We start from the raw sequence: 18593 nt of genomic DNA, 5'->3' as shown, positions 1-18593 counted from the left end.
AAGAAACAAAACCAACAAAAAACAAAAATACTGTCTTATTAATGCTGTTTTTGGAAGCGTGGGCAACTCAAACTCACATCAAACAGCTGGGTCAATAATCTCAGAAACAGAATGAGCACACAAAAATTGCAAAAGGTAGCAAAACAACCACCGTTATTAGAGTCTGAAATAAGACCAAAGGAGTACAAAGGATTTCACAACCTCCCAATTACGGGTTATACTGTATGACAATGCTCAAGACAACGTGAGACACTAACAATTAAATCCAACAGCATCACAAGTAAAATTCCTTGATTTGTGGTTTGTTTTGAGCACATTCGAAACATCCGCCCCGTCTCTCCTTTCTCACATCGTCCCCTTGCTTCATCTGTACCTGCAGCTGTTCTTTGGCTTTTTAACCAATCAACGGACTTGTTTCACTCAAAAGCTGCCTTCATGATTGATGGGATAGTGCCAGGTGTGTAGGTTATGCTTTAGACAGCCGCATATGCAGTAAGAGCATTTTTATCACCACAATATCGAGGCTAACCTGAGCCGTAAGCATTCCTTTTCGTGTTTACGTTGACCTCAACCATGCTGTGATTTTTTTTTTTTTTTGTTTGTTTTTTGAATTATTCATGTATGTTAACAGATGTACTCATGTGCCCATAACCTATTGGAATTTGTCCTTGAGATCTAGGAAATAAAGGAGAATCATACACACGCATGAGTGCTAAAATCATGTAAGTCATCTAAACTTGCACCTGTTGTCACAAAGAAAAGATCCGGCCAATCACTCAAAACCAAACGACAAACATAATATTTACAAATTCCAGTTTTGTTCTCTTACACTTAAAAAATGTACAGTTTTGTTTCATGTGTTGGTTTTTGTTCTTTTGTCCTCGCGGCTCGCTCCAGTCCAGTGTGAGGGATGGCAGTCTGGCTCCAGAGTGTCGTTATCCTCAGCAGACAGGATACAGAGCATCACAAGGAGGCGGAACGAATCCCGCTCGCCTTGCTTTTGTGGTATATGGTGTATGAGTAATGTCTGCCGTTAATTTTTTTTTCTTTTCTTTTTTTTAAATCAGGTGTTTAGAATGCATCCTCTGCGCATTGACAGATCAGACTGCAGCTGATGAGCTATCCTGTCATTGCCATTGAATCACTGTCAGAGTTTGTCCAGTGGTGTCCTAATGTCACTGGCTTGTTTTCAGAATTGTCCATAGTGACGTGACCCGTCTGTGTGTTCAGTTGTGCGAAAGATGTGAAACGCGCAATACAAGGCTTTCTCACCTCTTGACCGTCATAAATATATCTTATCCGTTCTCCCACCTTACAGAGGGGAGAGTCATGAAACAACATAAGAGCAGACGAAAAGATAACCGTCAGGCAGTCTTCAAACACTTGAAGCATGTGGTTAATGTCAGTCACAGACATAAACCTTATTTAGACTATTCATGAAAAGTAGTTGTTTCTTTTCTTTTTTTGGAACTCAAAAAAAAAAAGTGCTATCTTCAGGTGAGTTGAGATACAGTGACTGCAAACTTGACAGTTGCAAAAGATAAAGAGAAACAGAGCAAAAAGAGGGAGGAAAGTAAAAGGCTTTCATCAGTCTCTCTGGTAGTTTTGCGGCACAGCCTCAGTGTTAGGAAATGAAAAAAATAAAGAGGAAATATTTACTTTCTTTGTTATAATCATAGTTTTACACAATATTCATCTCTTAATACTTTAATACCTTTTTGAAATACCACAAAGTGCAGCCGATATTAAAATAGAAACTGAAAATGATTTTCAAAACAAAACAAGAAAAAACAAAAATCAATGAAGAACAAGGCAAATAATCAGAATGACAAACAAACTTCTCTGTCCACACTCTTTATAAAAAAAAAAAAAAAAATCATGCAAATATCCCAGACAGCAAAGTAGTTAATAAAACTTCATATTCTTCTTTTTTTAAACGAGGATATATTGAATCTGATTTCCCTTTAAAGAAGAGACCAGCCACAGTGCAACATTGAGTGTAATTTAAAAAAAAGTGTGTGGATCAAAAAGAAAGATGAAGGGGTTGGCACTTTTTATGATGGTAATTCCTTTTGTAAGATACAGTCAGGACAGACCTCTCCGGGCGGTCCACTGGACGCCAGCGAAAGAGGAACTTTATCACAGTACTTGGCACCAAGAATGCTGGTAAAAACGAGATATCAGAATATCTTTTTTTTCATTCATATCCTTACAATTTATTAATAATACATCATTTACATTTGTGTTTTTGTATAAAAGACTCCAAAAGGAAAAGAGAGTCTAGTAGTGATTGCAAGAAAGAGGAAAGAAGTGAAGATGGAAATGGATTATGTCAATGCTTTAATAAAAAGAGCTACAAGGGCAGATGCAGAGAGATGGAGAGCATGAGGCGGCGGGAAAGAGAGAGAAGCAGTTAAATGGGCTGAGATGGCGATACAGACAGAGATAATGAGTGAGAAACAAATAAAGTAATGGACATGATTAGAGGCGAGATGCAGCGAGTTCTAATGGGCAGCCTGGATTCCAGGTTGCACCCCACAGACTGAGCATGGTTTAGTTATTTCCTGTACCGCCACAGTTGAACAGTTGAAGCCCCAATCTGGAAGTGTTTTGAAAGCAGCTTTTGTGAGCATAAGAATTTTTTAAAGTAGCAGGACGTTTGGCATTTAGGTCGCTGATCATCGCTGAAAACGGGTGCATAAATTTGGAAACAGCAGAAACTAAAGGCACGTACACTATGCAGGATTTTCTGAAAAAACAAAACAAAAAATATGTGAACTCTTCTCAATCATCACTTATGCCCCACTAGAAGTGTGTGGTGGTGTATTTATCTGCAGAGCCCTCTGCCTGTACCCTCTTCTTATTTTGCTCTGTTTGGAACGTTTCTGGGCTGCAGCCTTCGTGCAGCGGGTGTGTAGCCCCCAGCCAACAGCGTGCAAGTGAGGTGGGGACTTAAAAGGATAAAAAGGTAACAACCAGGCGCCAGACTGCAAGCAATGGCGGCCGCAGCGCTGAAAACTGTTTGTTTACAAAAACTAACTGACAATTCCTGCATAGTGCACCTTTAAGTTTGAAAATCAACGCAAAACTCAAGCTTGACGGTCAAATAGTTCCTCCTCGTGCTTCCAGTGCTGTCAGCACATTTCACACTTAACAAACGTCTCTGAAGTCAGAACACAGAGACAGCTGTTGGGACACAGTGCTCAACACAGGGTGCCAAATTTCACTTCCAGATTGGGCCTTTAAAGCTGCAATTTGTAAGTTTCAAGAAATCCCCGCTTTATGACAGACAGCTTGTCGGGGCATATGTCGCCTCATACAACGCTGCGCACTACTGTATTATCTTTTTACTAAATGAATGAAAATGAATGTATGTATTCTATGTCAAACATAGTTTAACACGGACACAACAACACATGCGCAAAACAACCAAGCTACACGTAAGATGCCTGACTGATTGTGACTAGCTCCATACCCCTCAGGGAGAGAGCTACAAGCTTAAAGCTGCGTCTGATATTGAAAGAGCTGTAACGGTGCAAAGCAGTGCGTACCTATGATGACAGGCTTTTGGCAAAGGAGCCTCTAAATCAGCTCCTCCTTGATTTATGATTACATTTTAGAGGTATTTCACTGCTTAAAATCTTACAAACTGCAGCTTTATTTGAGGGCTTAATGAGAAAAGACAAAGATATAGTAAAGAAGGAAAGAGGGTGGTGAGAGTGGAGTTTGTATGGAGCAGTTTGTGTGGTGCGTCTCTGTAAGCCCAGAGTGGGGTTGTGCCTGGTCCTATACACGGGTGGTGGAGTGTTGGTGTGGCAGGGCATTGTTGCTGTGGCTGGGGACAGGTGTAGTAGAGGGGGCCGGGACCGGGGGGTAAGTGTTGAAGGGGTGGAGGGGCTGCATGCTGCTGATGGTGCTGGGGATCATGGTGATGGTATTGGCTGTCATCAGTGGCACGTCCTCCGGCGCCCGCCGCAGGGCCAGCGTGTAGTCAGGTGGGCACACGGGAGGCCGCAGGGGTTCCAGGTCGCCGTGGACGCCGCGGGAAGGGAGGGGTGTGCCGTGCTCCAGCTCCACTCTCTGCTGCTTCATCTGCAGCGACATCAGCTCCTCCTCCTGACTCAGTGCCAGGTCATTGTGCGGTGGGGCCCCTACGACTCCCATGCCGACACCCATGCCCATCGTAGTGCCACGTTGCGGGGACAGTCGGCGGTGGCGTCTCTGCATGAGTTCATGGCGCTTATCCCGTTTGTAGTAAAGCGCGGCAAAGGCCAGCACATTCAGGAAAAGAAGCGAGGCGCCCACTGCGACTGTCACACTCAGCTCGGTGGAGTAGTCCCTAGTCTCACTTGGGAAGGGAGAGTAGCGGGGTCTCTCTGAACCATCGGGCTCAGGATCAGGCGGGTAGGTGGAGATTACAGGGTGGCGTGTGGAACGGGTGCCGGGGCTGTGGGGGACCTTCCAGCGGTTGGTGCCTCCGGGCGGCAGGTGAGTGGTGATGGGGCTTATGATTTTGTGGAGGCTGTGGAGATGTGGCACCAGCTCCAGCCAGAAGGCCACCTTGTTGGCCCGGTAGTTGTCTCTGACACGAGGCTTCAGGCCGATATGCAAATACTGCTTGTCTTTGGAGCTGAACTTGGTCCAGATGACCTCCTCAAACCGGTTGGGCTTGGTGTGAATGAAGGTGGTGTCCTGAGGAACTGGCAGGTTCGGATCACTGCGAGAAAGAAATAACAGAATCAAAACTTTTTCTATGTTAAGTTATATTATTGACTAAGCATTACATATGCTGTTAATACAGCAATTCAATACAAGAGCCGATGTGCAATTTGGGGGAGCATATTTCAGCAGACAGAATGCCTCAGGAGGAGCAGGTGCTGTATGTCACTGTGCTCCACAGTCCCAACCCAGATGTTTAGACACACAACACGTTCAAAAACTCAACAGATTAGCCCCAAATTTAAGACTAAACTGTGACTCACTTTACTCAGCTCTATATATTATCTTGTTCTGTTCTCTGTGTCACAGTGACCTGGAAAAGCAGCCCCACTGAGTGAGGCAAGATGGAAAACACACGGATGGGGGCCTGTAAGTTCCGTGTGTGACTTCCTTAATGTGTATTAAGGAATATGAGGCCATGTGATCACTGTATGTTCAGAACATGACTATTAGTTATCAATACGCCAATGAAGTTATGGTCAGTGTGGCATACCTCGTGGCTCCTTGCCAATTGGTCAAATGTTGGGTAACTAAAGAATTTTCCTGATCTTAGTTTTTGCTAGCTTCAATAATAACAACAACAATAAAAATCATAATGATCTTTTTGAACTTTAAACCATCAATGTGCTTGTGCATTCTTTAATGTGTTGAGTGCTTTTAGATCATTTACATAATACACCAACTTGACATTTAATAAGATAATTGCATTTAATGTCAGAAAGTAATTCTTAAATTTGGCATCATACTCACCCCGTCTTTGCAAAGTTGGTCCAGTAAGTCATGACGACAGCACTGAGCATGACATCGTTCTTGGAGAAGTTACAGGGAAACAGGTCAGTGGCTCCCACCATGGGAATCCCAAACACATAGGGGATCTCATCTCCGTGGGCTGCGTCTGCCCAGTCTGGCCTCGCCTCGGTCTGACAGTGGTGGTGGAAGGTATAGAAAAAGACAGGCGACTGGAACTCAGCGTGCAATTTGGCGGTGGCGACAGCCGGGGCCACCCACTGATGGTCCGTGAACAGAGCCAGGAGGGTCTTCCTACGCATGTCACTGTTGTCCCTGTCAGCCCAGTCTGTGTACATGAACTTTATGGTCTCCCTCAGGATATCTTTACCTTGCAGGAAACAAAGTGGTTCATGAGCATGTATGCAGTCAGAGAGAGCTTGGTTATCTGCAACATTAGGTGAAAGGATTTAAAGCTCAAACTGTTTGGGCTGAAATACTGTCAATGTATGTAGCCTCCACAGTGGCGCGCTGTTAGCTGTTCTTTCCACTTCCTGTCTCACTGCATGGACTTCCATCGCCCACATAGTGTCATAAACAAAATTTACTGTGACTATACTTTTTCATATTGCAAAATCGATGTTTTCCGATGCTACGTTACTGCGAGTTTCATTGCAGCAAATGATCTGTTCAATCAGCGAATCAGTCGAGCTACACAGCAGTTCACTGAGGCGAGACAATGTCACAAGCTGGGGACTCTCCGAGGGAACACTTAGACTGCGAGGCGTGACTGACCAAGACGGACAGAGGCATCGGCCCGCTAGTTTTTTGGTAGCCTTGCCAGCTTGTCTCCTTACAGCTAAGTTAATCAGTGAAGAAGCGCATGACGCAACTGACTTTATTTTGGACACAGTAGAGTTTTATAACTGTTACTCTAATACAATCTTAGAGTTAATCAAACTTTGAAAGTTTTTTTTATGTTACACTTCTATTATCACAGATTTTGAAGTGTGAGACTCCCACCAGCTCTCTTCAGAATATCTGGCTGGAAAAGCTTCAGATAACAAAAAGGAAACGATATTAGAGCAGAAATAAAAACTTCATTTTTAAATGTCAACAGTCAGCAGTACACATGCTAGCAGATTATCTTACAAGCTATAGTGCGGGATTGGCTACCCCAGCCAGTCATGTGATCCTGACCTTGCAGCTGTGGTGGAAAGTACATTTAAGTACATTTACACAAACACTGTACTTAAGAACAAATTTGAGGTATTTCAATCAAGTATTTCAATTTTAGGCTACAAGGGGAAATACGGTACTTCTGAGAGTTTTGCTAACAAATAAAGACTTCACATATAAATCATAAGCCTATTGAAAGCCTATGCATGCTGGGCTTAGTTGCGTGCATAATATAATAATAAAAATCTCATTCAGTTATTTGATGAGCTTATAAAATTCAGTGCACTGATACAGATTACACCACCCAACAGTATGTGAAATGGTTCAAACTACATTGTAGCTCCACTATGACCAACTGCAACAGATAAACGTCGCTTTTACATTAATGTATCTGTAACAATGATTTCATTTTTGTGTTCCGAGTGCTTTTACTTTTTATACATTAAATACTTTTTGCTAATAATCCTCATGTAGTTATACTTAAGTAGAATTTTCACTGCCTGACATTACAGTGTGGTAGTGCTACTTTTACTTAAGTAAGTAAGTAATTATGCTTGAACATTATTTTAAGTACTTCTCAGTGGTGCAGAGGCCAAGCATACATGGACAGTTAAAGATCTGAGCTTTAAATTGAGAATCTAAAGGTAAAGTAGGGCAGAATCTGACCATCTGGGTATCCATACAGATTGTCCACAAAGTTGGAGATGGTGTAGTCAAACGAGGCGGCTGATATTCCGTCTTCTCCTTCACTGTCGTCCACAAATTTCAGACCCTCTCCTTGGTTGACACCCAGCAATATGTCGTAGTTCAGGAACTCGCCCTGGCGTCACGAAGAGCACACACAGAGTGACATGCCAGCACAGAACGCAGTATTCACACAACACGAGCGAAGAAATGACAGACACCATGCAGTCATTCACTGGATGATATGCAGAGAAATCAGCTCTGACCTGCTGCATGAGGATCTCAGGGTCATCGGGCACCACATCCCCGTCTACCACAGGTCCGAAGGCGATGTGGTAGCGTGCAGGCTGGATGTCTTGGTCCACTAGCTCCCGGAAACTCTTCCTCCTCAGGCAGTCCACCAACTCGGCCATGTCCCCCAGAGTGCAGCCAACCTTCCTCGCCAGGATCTTGGTGTACATCACAGGCCGGTAGTTGACTGCCCAGCTGGAGATGGCTGAGCCACTCTGAGCGATGGCCCTCTGGAACAGGCCTTCACAGAGACCAGACCATATACAGCAGATACAGCTTCAACAGAAAACATACAATCACTTATTCTCTCTCGGCACAGCGCTGTTTTTTTCCCTCTGACACACTTTTGTTAGCAGCTGATGGGGCCTTCAAGGCTTTACAGTACAAGTTCAATAATGCATACGTTGGAGGAGGAGCAATGGTATAGTATTACATATGAAGCAAGATGAAGCAGATATTCTGCTGCTTTCATAACCGGAGAAAATCTCTCTGAACATTAGGACAGGAAAATGAAGCGCTTCCATTACATACAATGAGAGACAGCAGCAAGAAAAATGGTGACAACTCGACGCACAGCAGTGGGCTCGACGGCCGTGCTGTATCAAGCAAGAAAGACAGAAAGACAGACAGAGAGAGAAAGAAAACTGCTCGCACTGTTGCACCGCTGCACTGTTATGTAAAGTGGCTTGCTGTCCCTCTGTTTTATCTGCAGATTCTGTCATTAATAATTAAGCCCCCCCATATTCTGCATGTGCCCCACCCCCGCTCCTCTCCCTGTGAAATCAATTAAGAAGCCTCTCAGCTGCAGCTCCGGCTCCGCTCCTCATCTCATCTCTCCTCCGCACACACACAGCACCTTGAAAAACGCTTCACCCTCCAACTTCTTCTGCACTTTCTGGTTTTCCAGCCTGACTTCAAAATGGAGTAGCAAAGCTTGGCCAAATAGGCAAATGAAGGCGCTACCGGTGTTGATATAATGATAGGATATGTTTTAAATACAGCACCGTGCAAAGTGTGTGAGACTGAAGGTTAAACCAGGAAGCCCAGAGTGTAATGTGTGTTTTTGTTCTTGGACAGCAGCAATACAGCAAATATTAGCTGGCAACTTGACAACAGCTAACAACTTGGCCAATATCGCCCAATTGTTGAAATGCTCTTCATGTCCTCCTGAACGTTTTCCAACTTTTGATAGACAAAGAGATGTGTGTGTGCACACGTTACAGTACAGTTAAAAAAGTGCTTTTATTTGATCGGCTTAATTTGTCAGTGTGAAGGTTAACACTGAGGTACTGTAATAACATAATCTGAATTCTTGGTAAAGTATAAAGTGCCATTCATCTTCTGGCTCTACCCACCAAATCAGAGGATTAGTGATCAAACATCTGGTGGGTATTTTAGAGATCTGCCATTCAGAAACAAACAAAAGAAACAGAGTACAGTGCAGTCCTTTATAAGCAGTGTACTGCAGTGGTTCCAGATGTGGTGTCGAGGACGTACCAAGGGTGCAACACTGGACATTTTCACATAAACTGCATTTTTATATTATGCTTTCAAATGTATCAAAACAGAGGAATAAACATTTAAATCATTCTATGAAAAACAATGTTGAATATTTAGTTACTGTATGATGCAGCAGGTAAGGGCATCTCGCAGTTGCTGGTTGACACAGTTTTAAAGTTATCCACACATAATGATCGTTAGAGTAGTGAGTGTGTGGTTAAAAGTTTTTGGTGGATATGGGAAGCTAGCTGAACCACACCTCAATCTTTCTCTGCAGTGAAAAATGTCAAATGCAGAAATGGCGCCAAATAAGTTCAAGAGGCTTCTCAAGATAAAGCAAAACAGGTTGTTTGCAGTCACGTGGCGCTAAATTCAGACGAAGAGCGGGAAGTGAAAACTGCAATGGACGAGATGATGGACAGTTCTTAGTGGGAAAGTTTATATGAAACTATGAGAGCGATTTTTCAAGTGAACTAAAATATCTGACTGCTACTGAGGCAGCAGATATAACAACTACCTGCTCATTCAGACGCCGCTCTACTCTAGAAAACAAATGAAAGCAGGCAAAAGTATGGAGGCAAACAGCTTTCTTGTCCGTGGTTGGGTCCACGACCTCGGTACCAAAGTGCTCCAGGATGACTATCGTTTTGTTTTTTAAATGGTACGTAGTTTTTATTGTCCCGTGGATTAACTGAGCAACAAACCTGCAGCACCACGGTGTGACAGAATGTCTCTGCTTAGGATCACCAAAGCATTCAAATCATGAAAAAAAAAAAAAAAAAAAATCAAATTCAAGATATATTTGGTATCCTTTCCTAAAGCCTTGGCCAGACAGGATTACTTTCATTGGAGAAAGACAATTTTGTCAGTGCAGTCAGTGATCTTAGACCCTTGTGGAATTATGTTATATGGGATTATTACATGGCTTGTGTCCCAAGGTGAGTAACGGTTTTATGGCACATAACCATCTGCTGACTCCAGCACTGTCCAGACAGACAATCTGGTTTCCTTGTAAAATGCTGAATCTCTGCAGTTTTTCACGTTTATTTCTGAATACTGTCATATATTCTTATCTGGTTTAGGCCGTTCACTGAAATGACCAGCATGCTCTTCAAAGAAATACACTACCCACACTGTCCTGAAATGTTAATTTCCTTTGCGCAGGGTATATGACTACTAATGTGACAATGACAGTGAAGGATCTTTACCCTCTGAGTGGTGGGAGAGGATGAGAAGGTTCACACAGGCGGCTCCGGCTCCTGAGCCAAAGATGGTGATTCTCTCTGGGTCTCCTCCAAAGTGGCCAATGTTTTCATTGAGCCAGCGCAGGGCCTGGATCTGGTCCAACAAGCCATAGTTCCCCTTAGCAGACTGGTCCCCTGTGCTCAGAAACCCTGCAGGGTAAATTAGAACAAACACAGAGAGGAAAAGAGAAAGAAAATTCAAATTATGTGCGGAAAGAGGAGCAGGGCAGGAATTTGGGGACACAGGATAACATGATCGCGTGCATTTATTGCCTTTGTTATAAGTAAAAAAAGAAGAAAAAATATCCCACATAAACAGAAGATGGCATCCTGTCATTGTCAGGAGCTTCTCTGCCTCCAACTCACTGCAAGTCTGAGGAGATTTCACACAGAAAGCTTGCCAAATTACTCATTTTTAATACCCACGCTGGAAATACAACACAGTTAAGAGAACTTGTCAGAGCAACAGAAGGCATGTTTCACCTATTTCCAGGACACACATTTACACAGGAGGTGCACACCCACAACAAGATAAAATAAACTGAACAAAATGTCACTCACACACACACACACACACACACACGTACACGCACACACACACACACACACACACACACACACACAAACTCATTTCCTGGAGACTTACCCTAACAGTAACACCAATGACTACTTGCCTTGGCCTAACCCTGACCCTAATGTTAACCACAGACCAAAAATCAGCTTTTTCCAGCCGACTGGGGACATAGTTTCTGTCTCAAATTGAACAAGCTGTGCCCAGTTAGCTGACATGTCCTTGACAGTATCCTATGTTATTGTGAAATATAGTACTTTACATGAGTTTCAACCAGCGAGATGCAGACCTTTTCAAATTTCTAATGGGTTGGATGACTTCAATGCCCAGAAAATCTGAAATGATTCAATGAAACTGCACACTCCTCACGTTAGCAGCTGTAGGGGTAATTTGTTTAGATTAAATTAAAGCAGATTAAGGCAAACCTCGATCTGGATGTTCATATGTCTGTGCCTGTCCCTCTGGGTGTCCACCTCGGGATGAAAACACCTTGAACTAACTGTTTTCATGTTGGTCCATACATGCTGTGACCTGGTTGTACTTAGCAGAAGCATAGACACTAAAGGCGGCCATGTTTGCTTATGGTCTTTTACATTAAGTCAGAATCACCCCTAAATTATCTTTAATCTTGAGAGAACAAATTAATGTTTTAATAAGTCTGATAGCTGAATAACATGCAACCACAAACAGTGACCCAGTCACAAGAAAACAATAATCTTTCTTCTTACCTGATGATAATGAGATAATGATCCTGAGAAACCGCTGCTTGATTAAATTGTGATCTATAGATAATAGGATTAGAGAATTTATTGGAGACCACAGCTGCTCTCAGCTTCCATTGTGCAGCATTTAGTGTTGGATGGGTTATTAAAAACATCACCTTGGAAGGATTACTCCTGGTAATCAAGATATAGCTTGCATGTTAATGTGTAATTGTATTATCCTTAGATCATCCCGGCAATTGACTGGCTCTTAGCCAGATGTGACTCTGACCCGGTAATGTATCAGTGCTGACCTGTGCCGCTTATCAAAACCATAGGCATGTGTCTGCGCCGTGGCTGTCCAGCCGAGTGCTGAGCTGCCTGCCACAGTTGCCTGGCAACTGTCCAGATCTTCAGGCAAAATGATATGGACAGACACTCACAAAAGCACTTGCATACACACAATCGAGCAATTCCATATTGAAGTACACAAACAGCTGCATGCATGCGCACATGAGCACAAAAACAGAGTCAATGCAGATTGAGGGTGTGAACTAGCATGCTAGCCCAAGCTAGCGCCTCCTGTCATTCACTTTGCAAGGGTAACATGAAGAGGAAGATTCATCTTCCAGCACTGAAGTTAAGTCAAACAAGTTTCCTCTTCTCTTCCTCTTTCAGTAAGTTTCTTTCTGATCCCCCCCATCTGCTGAGTTGGGCTTCCTACTGACTTTAGCGCTGAGAGCAGCAGTTTATGAGGCTGAACTCATGCATATTCAACACTTGTTTTAGGTAACGGCCAAGGAACTGTGAGGAGAGTCATCAACCTCCAAGTAAAGATACAGGCTGGAGACAGTGAAATGAATGGACGACAGAAAACAGAGGAGGGGTGAGCAGATGATGGAGGGAAATATTTACAGTATATTATAACAGGCAGCGCTTCCACTCATATATCTTCCCTGTCATTGTTATAAAAATCTTCAAAAATGGTCTTTTAATGAAATCATGAAAGTATAATGCATGCTACCACTAAATGCAAAAAATGGTAGGAGCTTTCAGTGTTTCTCTACTCTGATGAGATGAGTCATGGCAAAAAGCCATTAGCCCTTATTGATATTGCATTGTGAGTCTAACAGGAAGATGTAATAATATAGAGAAACAGACATGTATCAGGCCCATTATCCAAAAAAAGGGGGAAGCAGCTACACATCAAGAGGGCGTTTTCAGTATTTTGTGCAGTATTTCTACTGCGCTGTATTGAACAACTTTATTCAGTACATTCACTGACTGTCTCTGTAGAAGCCTGCATCATTCACAAATTCACAGTCCAGAACTGAGGTGCAGTCGGTCATCTGACCGTTTGACGACTGAGACGGGAACATGCATCTGCAGAACAGCTTTTAGGACTGAACAGAATGACTGCAGTGGGTCACTGAACATATTTCTGTGAACAGAGAAGAAAGAATAAGAGGGGGGTGGTGTGTGTGTGTGTCTGTGTGTGTGTGTGTGTGTGTGTGTGTCTGTGTGTGCGTGTGTGTGCGCGGATGTGCAGTACTTATGATGTGGGGACATAAATCTGTTTGTGGGGACTGGTCATCCTTATGGGGACATAACACAAGTCCTCATAAAGTAAATCATTAAATTCTAGGCTGAAGCCTTGGATTGAGGTTATGGTAAGGTCAGGTTTAAGTTAAGGTCAGGTTTAAGTTAAGGTTAGGGGAAGGCTTGGGGTTAGGGGGGTTGGGGGATGTTGGAGAGGACTGAACTGAAAATTGCCCAAAGCTACAGTCAGATCCTAAATGACAGAGAGGTGAGAGGAATGTATTGAAGGACGCATTATATAATTTCACCGTGACGTCACAGAGGGGATGATGACAGATGTCAAAAACAGAGGGAAGATATTGTCTTTTTATAAACACAGAACAGGTGACTGAAGAGAGGAAACAAAGCAATGTTTCTGTATGCGTGAGTCACAAAATTTAATCAAGGAAAAGTGGAGGCACTATTATACAAAAAAAAAAAAAAAGCAGATGGTGAAGGTCCTGCACACTGAAGACTAAAGAATCTGTTTTGATGATTGGAATAGACCACATTTTATGATTCAACTTTAGGATTAACAACTGTTAATGAATGTAACTGTGGATGAATGTGACCTTTCCCCATACTGTCTGCAGTACGTCCTGATAATTCACATCTAATTCTATTTTTGAAAGTACTCCTGTCAATGAAAGCAGTGATTCTGATGTACAAGCTCCTGAATCCTCTTTGGGCACTGTCACAAAATGTGCAGTGTAATGTCACATTCTCAGCACAGTCTACGTAAACAAGCACACAGTTTATAATTAGATTATATATAGGGCTTGAGACTAAAAGTCTAAAGCATCGCTAGCACCCCCAAGAGGCCATTCTTTGATTCAGAGATCTCCTGCTGTGTTCACCTCTTGCACATTGGATTATCATCACAAATCTGTTAAGTCTCCTTGTTGGCACAAGAAGTTCAATCTGACGACCTGCTGGCAGGTCCATTTCAATTATGTATCACTCTGTATGTCAAGTATACCCAGAAATGAAATTATATTATAATTGCACTTGCTGCTGCTGAACTAATGTCATTTCAGTACACCGCCCATAGGCTTCCAGTGTCACTATATTTATTACCTTACTTATCTCACTCAATTTTTACTCTCAAAGGCCCGTTCAAATGGTACCAAGCTGTGCTATAAAACTAGGCTGTCATGCAAATTTGAAAAGCAATGCTTCAAACTTCGCACTGACACAAAGACGTTTCAAAGCTTTTCAAAGAAAGTTTCACTCCAGAAACAACCGATGGCTGATGAGAATCGCAGTCAGTGGGGATTAAACGCTGATCAAGTGAAATGAAGTGAATCATGAAACGGAGCCTTGTTTACAGACAGAAGCTCTAATCACATGGCTGATGATAGACATAAAGCTGCTTTAATCAATCATATATACTAATTAATCACATTTGCCTTCACATGTGTTGCCGTTCCATGTTTACTACAGTACATTAATAATACATTTATTTTAGTGTTGATATTATATCATCGAGCCCTATTCTCTGGCTGCACTGGGAGTTATTGGGGAGACACATTAAGGACTTTTCAGTGTGTGGCTTTGATGGATGTCTGCATAGTGTTTGAGTAGATTATCTGCTTACAGTTACCATCCCTCCCTCCAGCTGCTGTTTGTAATGTATCCATGGATGCACAGACAACCATCACTCAGTTACTTTGATACTCAAGAAAACTTAAAAACGTGATGATTCTCAGGCAAGTTCCGGAGGAATAAGGAGCATCTTTTTTTCTATTATTTCTAAGTGGATTTGTGGATGCTTATTTGCGACAGGCATTGGGGTAATGACATCCGTGGAGAGTGTAAGCCACTCTAAAATATGTGCATCGTGTGTGTTAGGATTTGGCTTTTGACTCACAACACAGTTTGAAAACCTCTGACATAAATCAACAGTTGTAAGCAAGGACGTAACCATTCAGTGGTGAGGAGAGCACAGTTGTTATCTTAGGTACTCTAGAGACCTCGCCATTTTTAATTTGATTTTGACACATTGATGTGGTGTGTAAGATGTTGAACATCAACTATGATTACTGCATTAATCATCTTGCTTGTATTTGACTGGTCCAGCTGTGCAACTGGCTGCCAGCCTGGGAGGCAGATCGGTGTCAGTTTTGGTCAATATGCCTATAAGTCATGAGTGTTCAATGTGAACTTAGCCTATAGATGGATGCAGCTTGGCAACACTTCTGTTTCTATCAAGAATCTGAAGCTTCTAACACATAATTTTACCATCACATTCATCACACTGCCTCATCACATTCTACACAATCACACTTGCAATAAGGCCCAGACCGCGGATGAATTATTGAGCAAATTGTTGCTATTTCTGCAAAGGGAATAAATCATTTCTAATGTTTAAATTGAATCTATTGATCCAAATTCGTAGCTTGCACGCTAACCGCGTCCCAATCAGAACGCGCGTTAGCAAAATGATTATGTTTTTTCTGTGCTGTCATCACAATCACAATGTACTGTAGACAAAATGAGGGGACAGAAGTGTTAATGATTGCTTGCAGAGTGGGAAGATTGTGGCTCTGTGCAGGGAGTGGGAGGTGTGTTTCATTTGTATTTTTAGGGGCCGCTGAGTTGTGAGAAGGTAGCAGGCTGAAATTAATTGACAGCAGAGTCTGTCCTGGTTAAAAATACTGTTTATGTTATATTTTAAGGGATGTTTTCGAGAACAACGGGCAGCACAATTTGAAGTGTTGCCCAAGGCTTACTGAGCTAAGCAGTATTCGTGGAGGCACTGATACTGTTCGACTTGACATGCTAAAGAAATGCAGCCATGTGCATGGCCTTGTAAAATTTATTAAGCAACATAAAGTAGAAAAGCATAGAAGTAAATGTAAGTAAACTGTGTCACAACAGGATGTGCAGCACATTATTTCTGGATAAATCATTTTTAATTGATTGATCTGTACTGGACAAATGAAGAAAATACAATTGCTCCCTGCAGTTCTCTACAAAAGTGTTCAACGGCCTGTACTCTGTCATCAGTGAGGCTTTGGCAACTCAGCTTGTGAAAAGCATAAACAAGGCTTCTAACTTAAAGCTGTGCTAATCAGTCTTTTTCTAATAACACTGGATGAAGAGAAATGTTAGACTGAATTTATCAATAGTGTCATCATGTTGGCAATAATATTGTTATTGTCATTATTATAAATATTATTAAGTAGTCTTAGGTGATACCGTGGATGTAATTATGGTGGCATTAAGTGATACAGGAGAGTAAACACAAGCAGAGTGTGTTTTGAATGGTTTCACTGACTTACTTGTGCTGTGCAAATGAAGCCGCATTCAAAACATCCACTGTGAGGAAAAGTTGCAGTTCAGGCTCATCTGATGTGAGGCTACGAGAACGTAGCTAAGCAAGCTTTCACTTCCTGCAGGCCTTGTGGATGTGGCGTAAGCTGGCTTTGTAACGTTTCTTTGCAAAGCACCACAAATAAAGAAACTGTACGAATAGTGACTGATGAATGGAAGGATGTTTTGCGACCTTTACATATTGATGAGTTAGCGTTGGCTTGCTGTAGACTGGAGAAAAAGACATTCCATTTGTTTTTACTGGCTCTCTTGCACGACACAAGCTTCAGTGGTGATTTTAGTGCTTGAAAAAATATAGATGAACTTCAACCAGATCATGCAAACTGTGAATTTTCTGTTTCCTCGCTTGGAGAACAAAAGTGGCACGGCATCGTTTCGGGGCGCTCCGGCAGCAGTACGCCTGCGGTTGTGATGACCACACATTGAATTATCACCAGACTCTGCAGAGCTCTACAGAGATAACTGGTTTGGTTGTCCAGCCTGCAATCTTCATGTTTTGCTTCGGTCTTACTGTTGTCATCGACCTTGTTTCCAGGTGCAGCAGGCAGACGTTTTCAATGAAAAGGTTTGATAAATCCCCATGCACCCCTTCAGTCCAGCTCCAAATGGCAAAGAAGCAGAGTGAGCCACGAGCTGGGGAACATGGTGGAGCATTTAGCAGCTAAAGAGCCCGTTATTTCTCACTGCAGTTGGTGGAGATCAAAACAGAGCTACAAGCAGACTAAATATTGGACTAACATTTGTCAGATGGTTAATAGAACGACTCAGAGTGAATGCTAATGTCACTCTGTGTCTGCAGGACATGTAAATAAGCAATGTCCTGCGAGCAGGTTAACCATTAAAAAAAGATACTCTGTGCTGTGAATGCTAATGCTGCTTGGCGAATAAATGCTCTTTCAAATGAATGTTAATGTCGCTCAGTGTTTGCTGGATGTTTAAGTGAGCAGCTGTTTGCTAACACACTCACCATAACAACATGATCAGGCGATAGTAAGTCAGTGTTACTGCTTGTTGCACTTTGCTCAAAAATGGTCCAAAAAAATCTAATCAACAGAGCACAGTGAAACAGGGCACCGGTATTGATCTAGTTGGGTGTCAGCACATACAGAACATGACCAATTTTCAGAACACTGCAAACAGTAACAACAAAAATAACAACAAAATTAGCTTGCTTATCAAAGGCTGAGCAACCGACTTATGTTAAGTCACACAGTAACACCCAGCACAATTGCAAATATCAAAAGTGTATTTTGGCAGGATGGTGAGCAAACAATTGCTAAGTTCTTTCATTCCATATAAAAGCTCTGTTTATTAAATGTGCTGGTATTCACTACCAAAGAGGTTGCTCTTAACTTAAAAGTAAAAAGCTGAAATTGGGTAGAAAGCGCTGGGAAACGTTTCCAGAAGAAGCGTTTCATCTCGCTTCCTGAGGTGAAAAATGTTCTCACTCTCAGAGCCCACGATGGTGGGCCTTTCCCCAGAGTTCATTAATTAGTTAATTAGTTAATTAGTCTGAACAGATGGCTATGCAACACAAATCAGAAGGCACTCTGGGCCTCGAGCAGGGGGAAGGTAGGAGAAGGTGAGCCGAGCAGCAATCTGGAATCTCAACTGTCACCAAACCTCTGAACCGGGCTGTGTGCAGCAGACATTTTCCTCTCATGCACTCATTTCACTCCACCACGGAACGGCATATTATAAATGAATTGGAAAAATCCAGAAAGTATATCACTAGCTGGGAAATTACATGTCTGTGTGTCACGCTGGAGTGAAAACATAAGACGTTAAACCATATGGCTTAATGCAAGGGCGCTGTAGTCACACTGCAGGAGCGTTTATTTGAATGAATACTTTGCATCACTGCAGATTTAAAAAAGCATTTCTGATGGTTTATTTTTAGACTGTTCCCATCTCCCCCCTTCTGTTTCCTTTTCCCTCACTGCCTCTCTATGATTCTCCCTCGCTCATCTGTCTCTATTCCCAGCTCTCTCTTCTTCCCTTATTCCTGACTCCCTATCACTCTCTTAAAGGCGCAGGCATTGTATGAAATGAGGCTGGCATGTG

At 42.4% G+C, this 18593-nt stretch overlaps 1 protein-coding gene across 2 annotated transcripts in view; it reads right to left on the bottom strand.

Moving 5' to 3' along the window:
- Window positions 1-2190: 2190 nt before the first annotated feature.
- nlgn2b (neuroligin 2b) overlaps window positions 2191-18593 on the bottom strand; it is a 57210-nt gene continuing 40807 nt past the window's right edge. Inside the window, exons 5-9 of one of the 2 annotated variants that reach the window (XM_076751362.1) lie at window positions 10308-10493; window positions 7575-7840; window positions 7291-7444; window positions 5470-5836; window positions 2191-4717 (exon numbers count right to left, since the gene is read on the bottom strand). In XM_076751362.1, the coding sequence (XP_076607477.1) occupies window positions 3787-4717; window positions 5470-5836; window positions 7291-7444; window positions 7575-7840; window positions 10308-10493 (1904 nt within the window). In that variant the 3' untranslated portion in view covers window positions 2191-3786. The remainder of the gene's footprint in view (window positions 4718-5469; window positions 5837-7290; window positions 7445-7574; window positions 7841-10307; window positions 10494-18593) is intronic. The other variant, XM_076751363.1, reaches the window with a different exon arrangement.

Source organism: Chaetodon auriga, chromosome 15 (assembly GCF_051107435.1).
Source record: "Chaetodon auriga isolate fChaAug3 chromosome 15, fChaAug3.hap1, whole genome shotgun sequence".
NCBI classification, from domain to species: Eukaryota; Metazoa; Chordata; class Actinopteri; order Chaetodontiformes; family Chaetodontidae; genus Chaetodon; species Chaetodon auriga.
The sequence above is the reverse complement of the archived record's forward strand: the minus strand, read 5'-3'. Positions and strand labels throughout refer to the sequence as shown.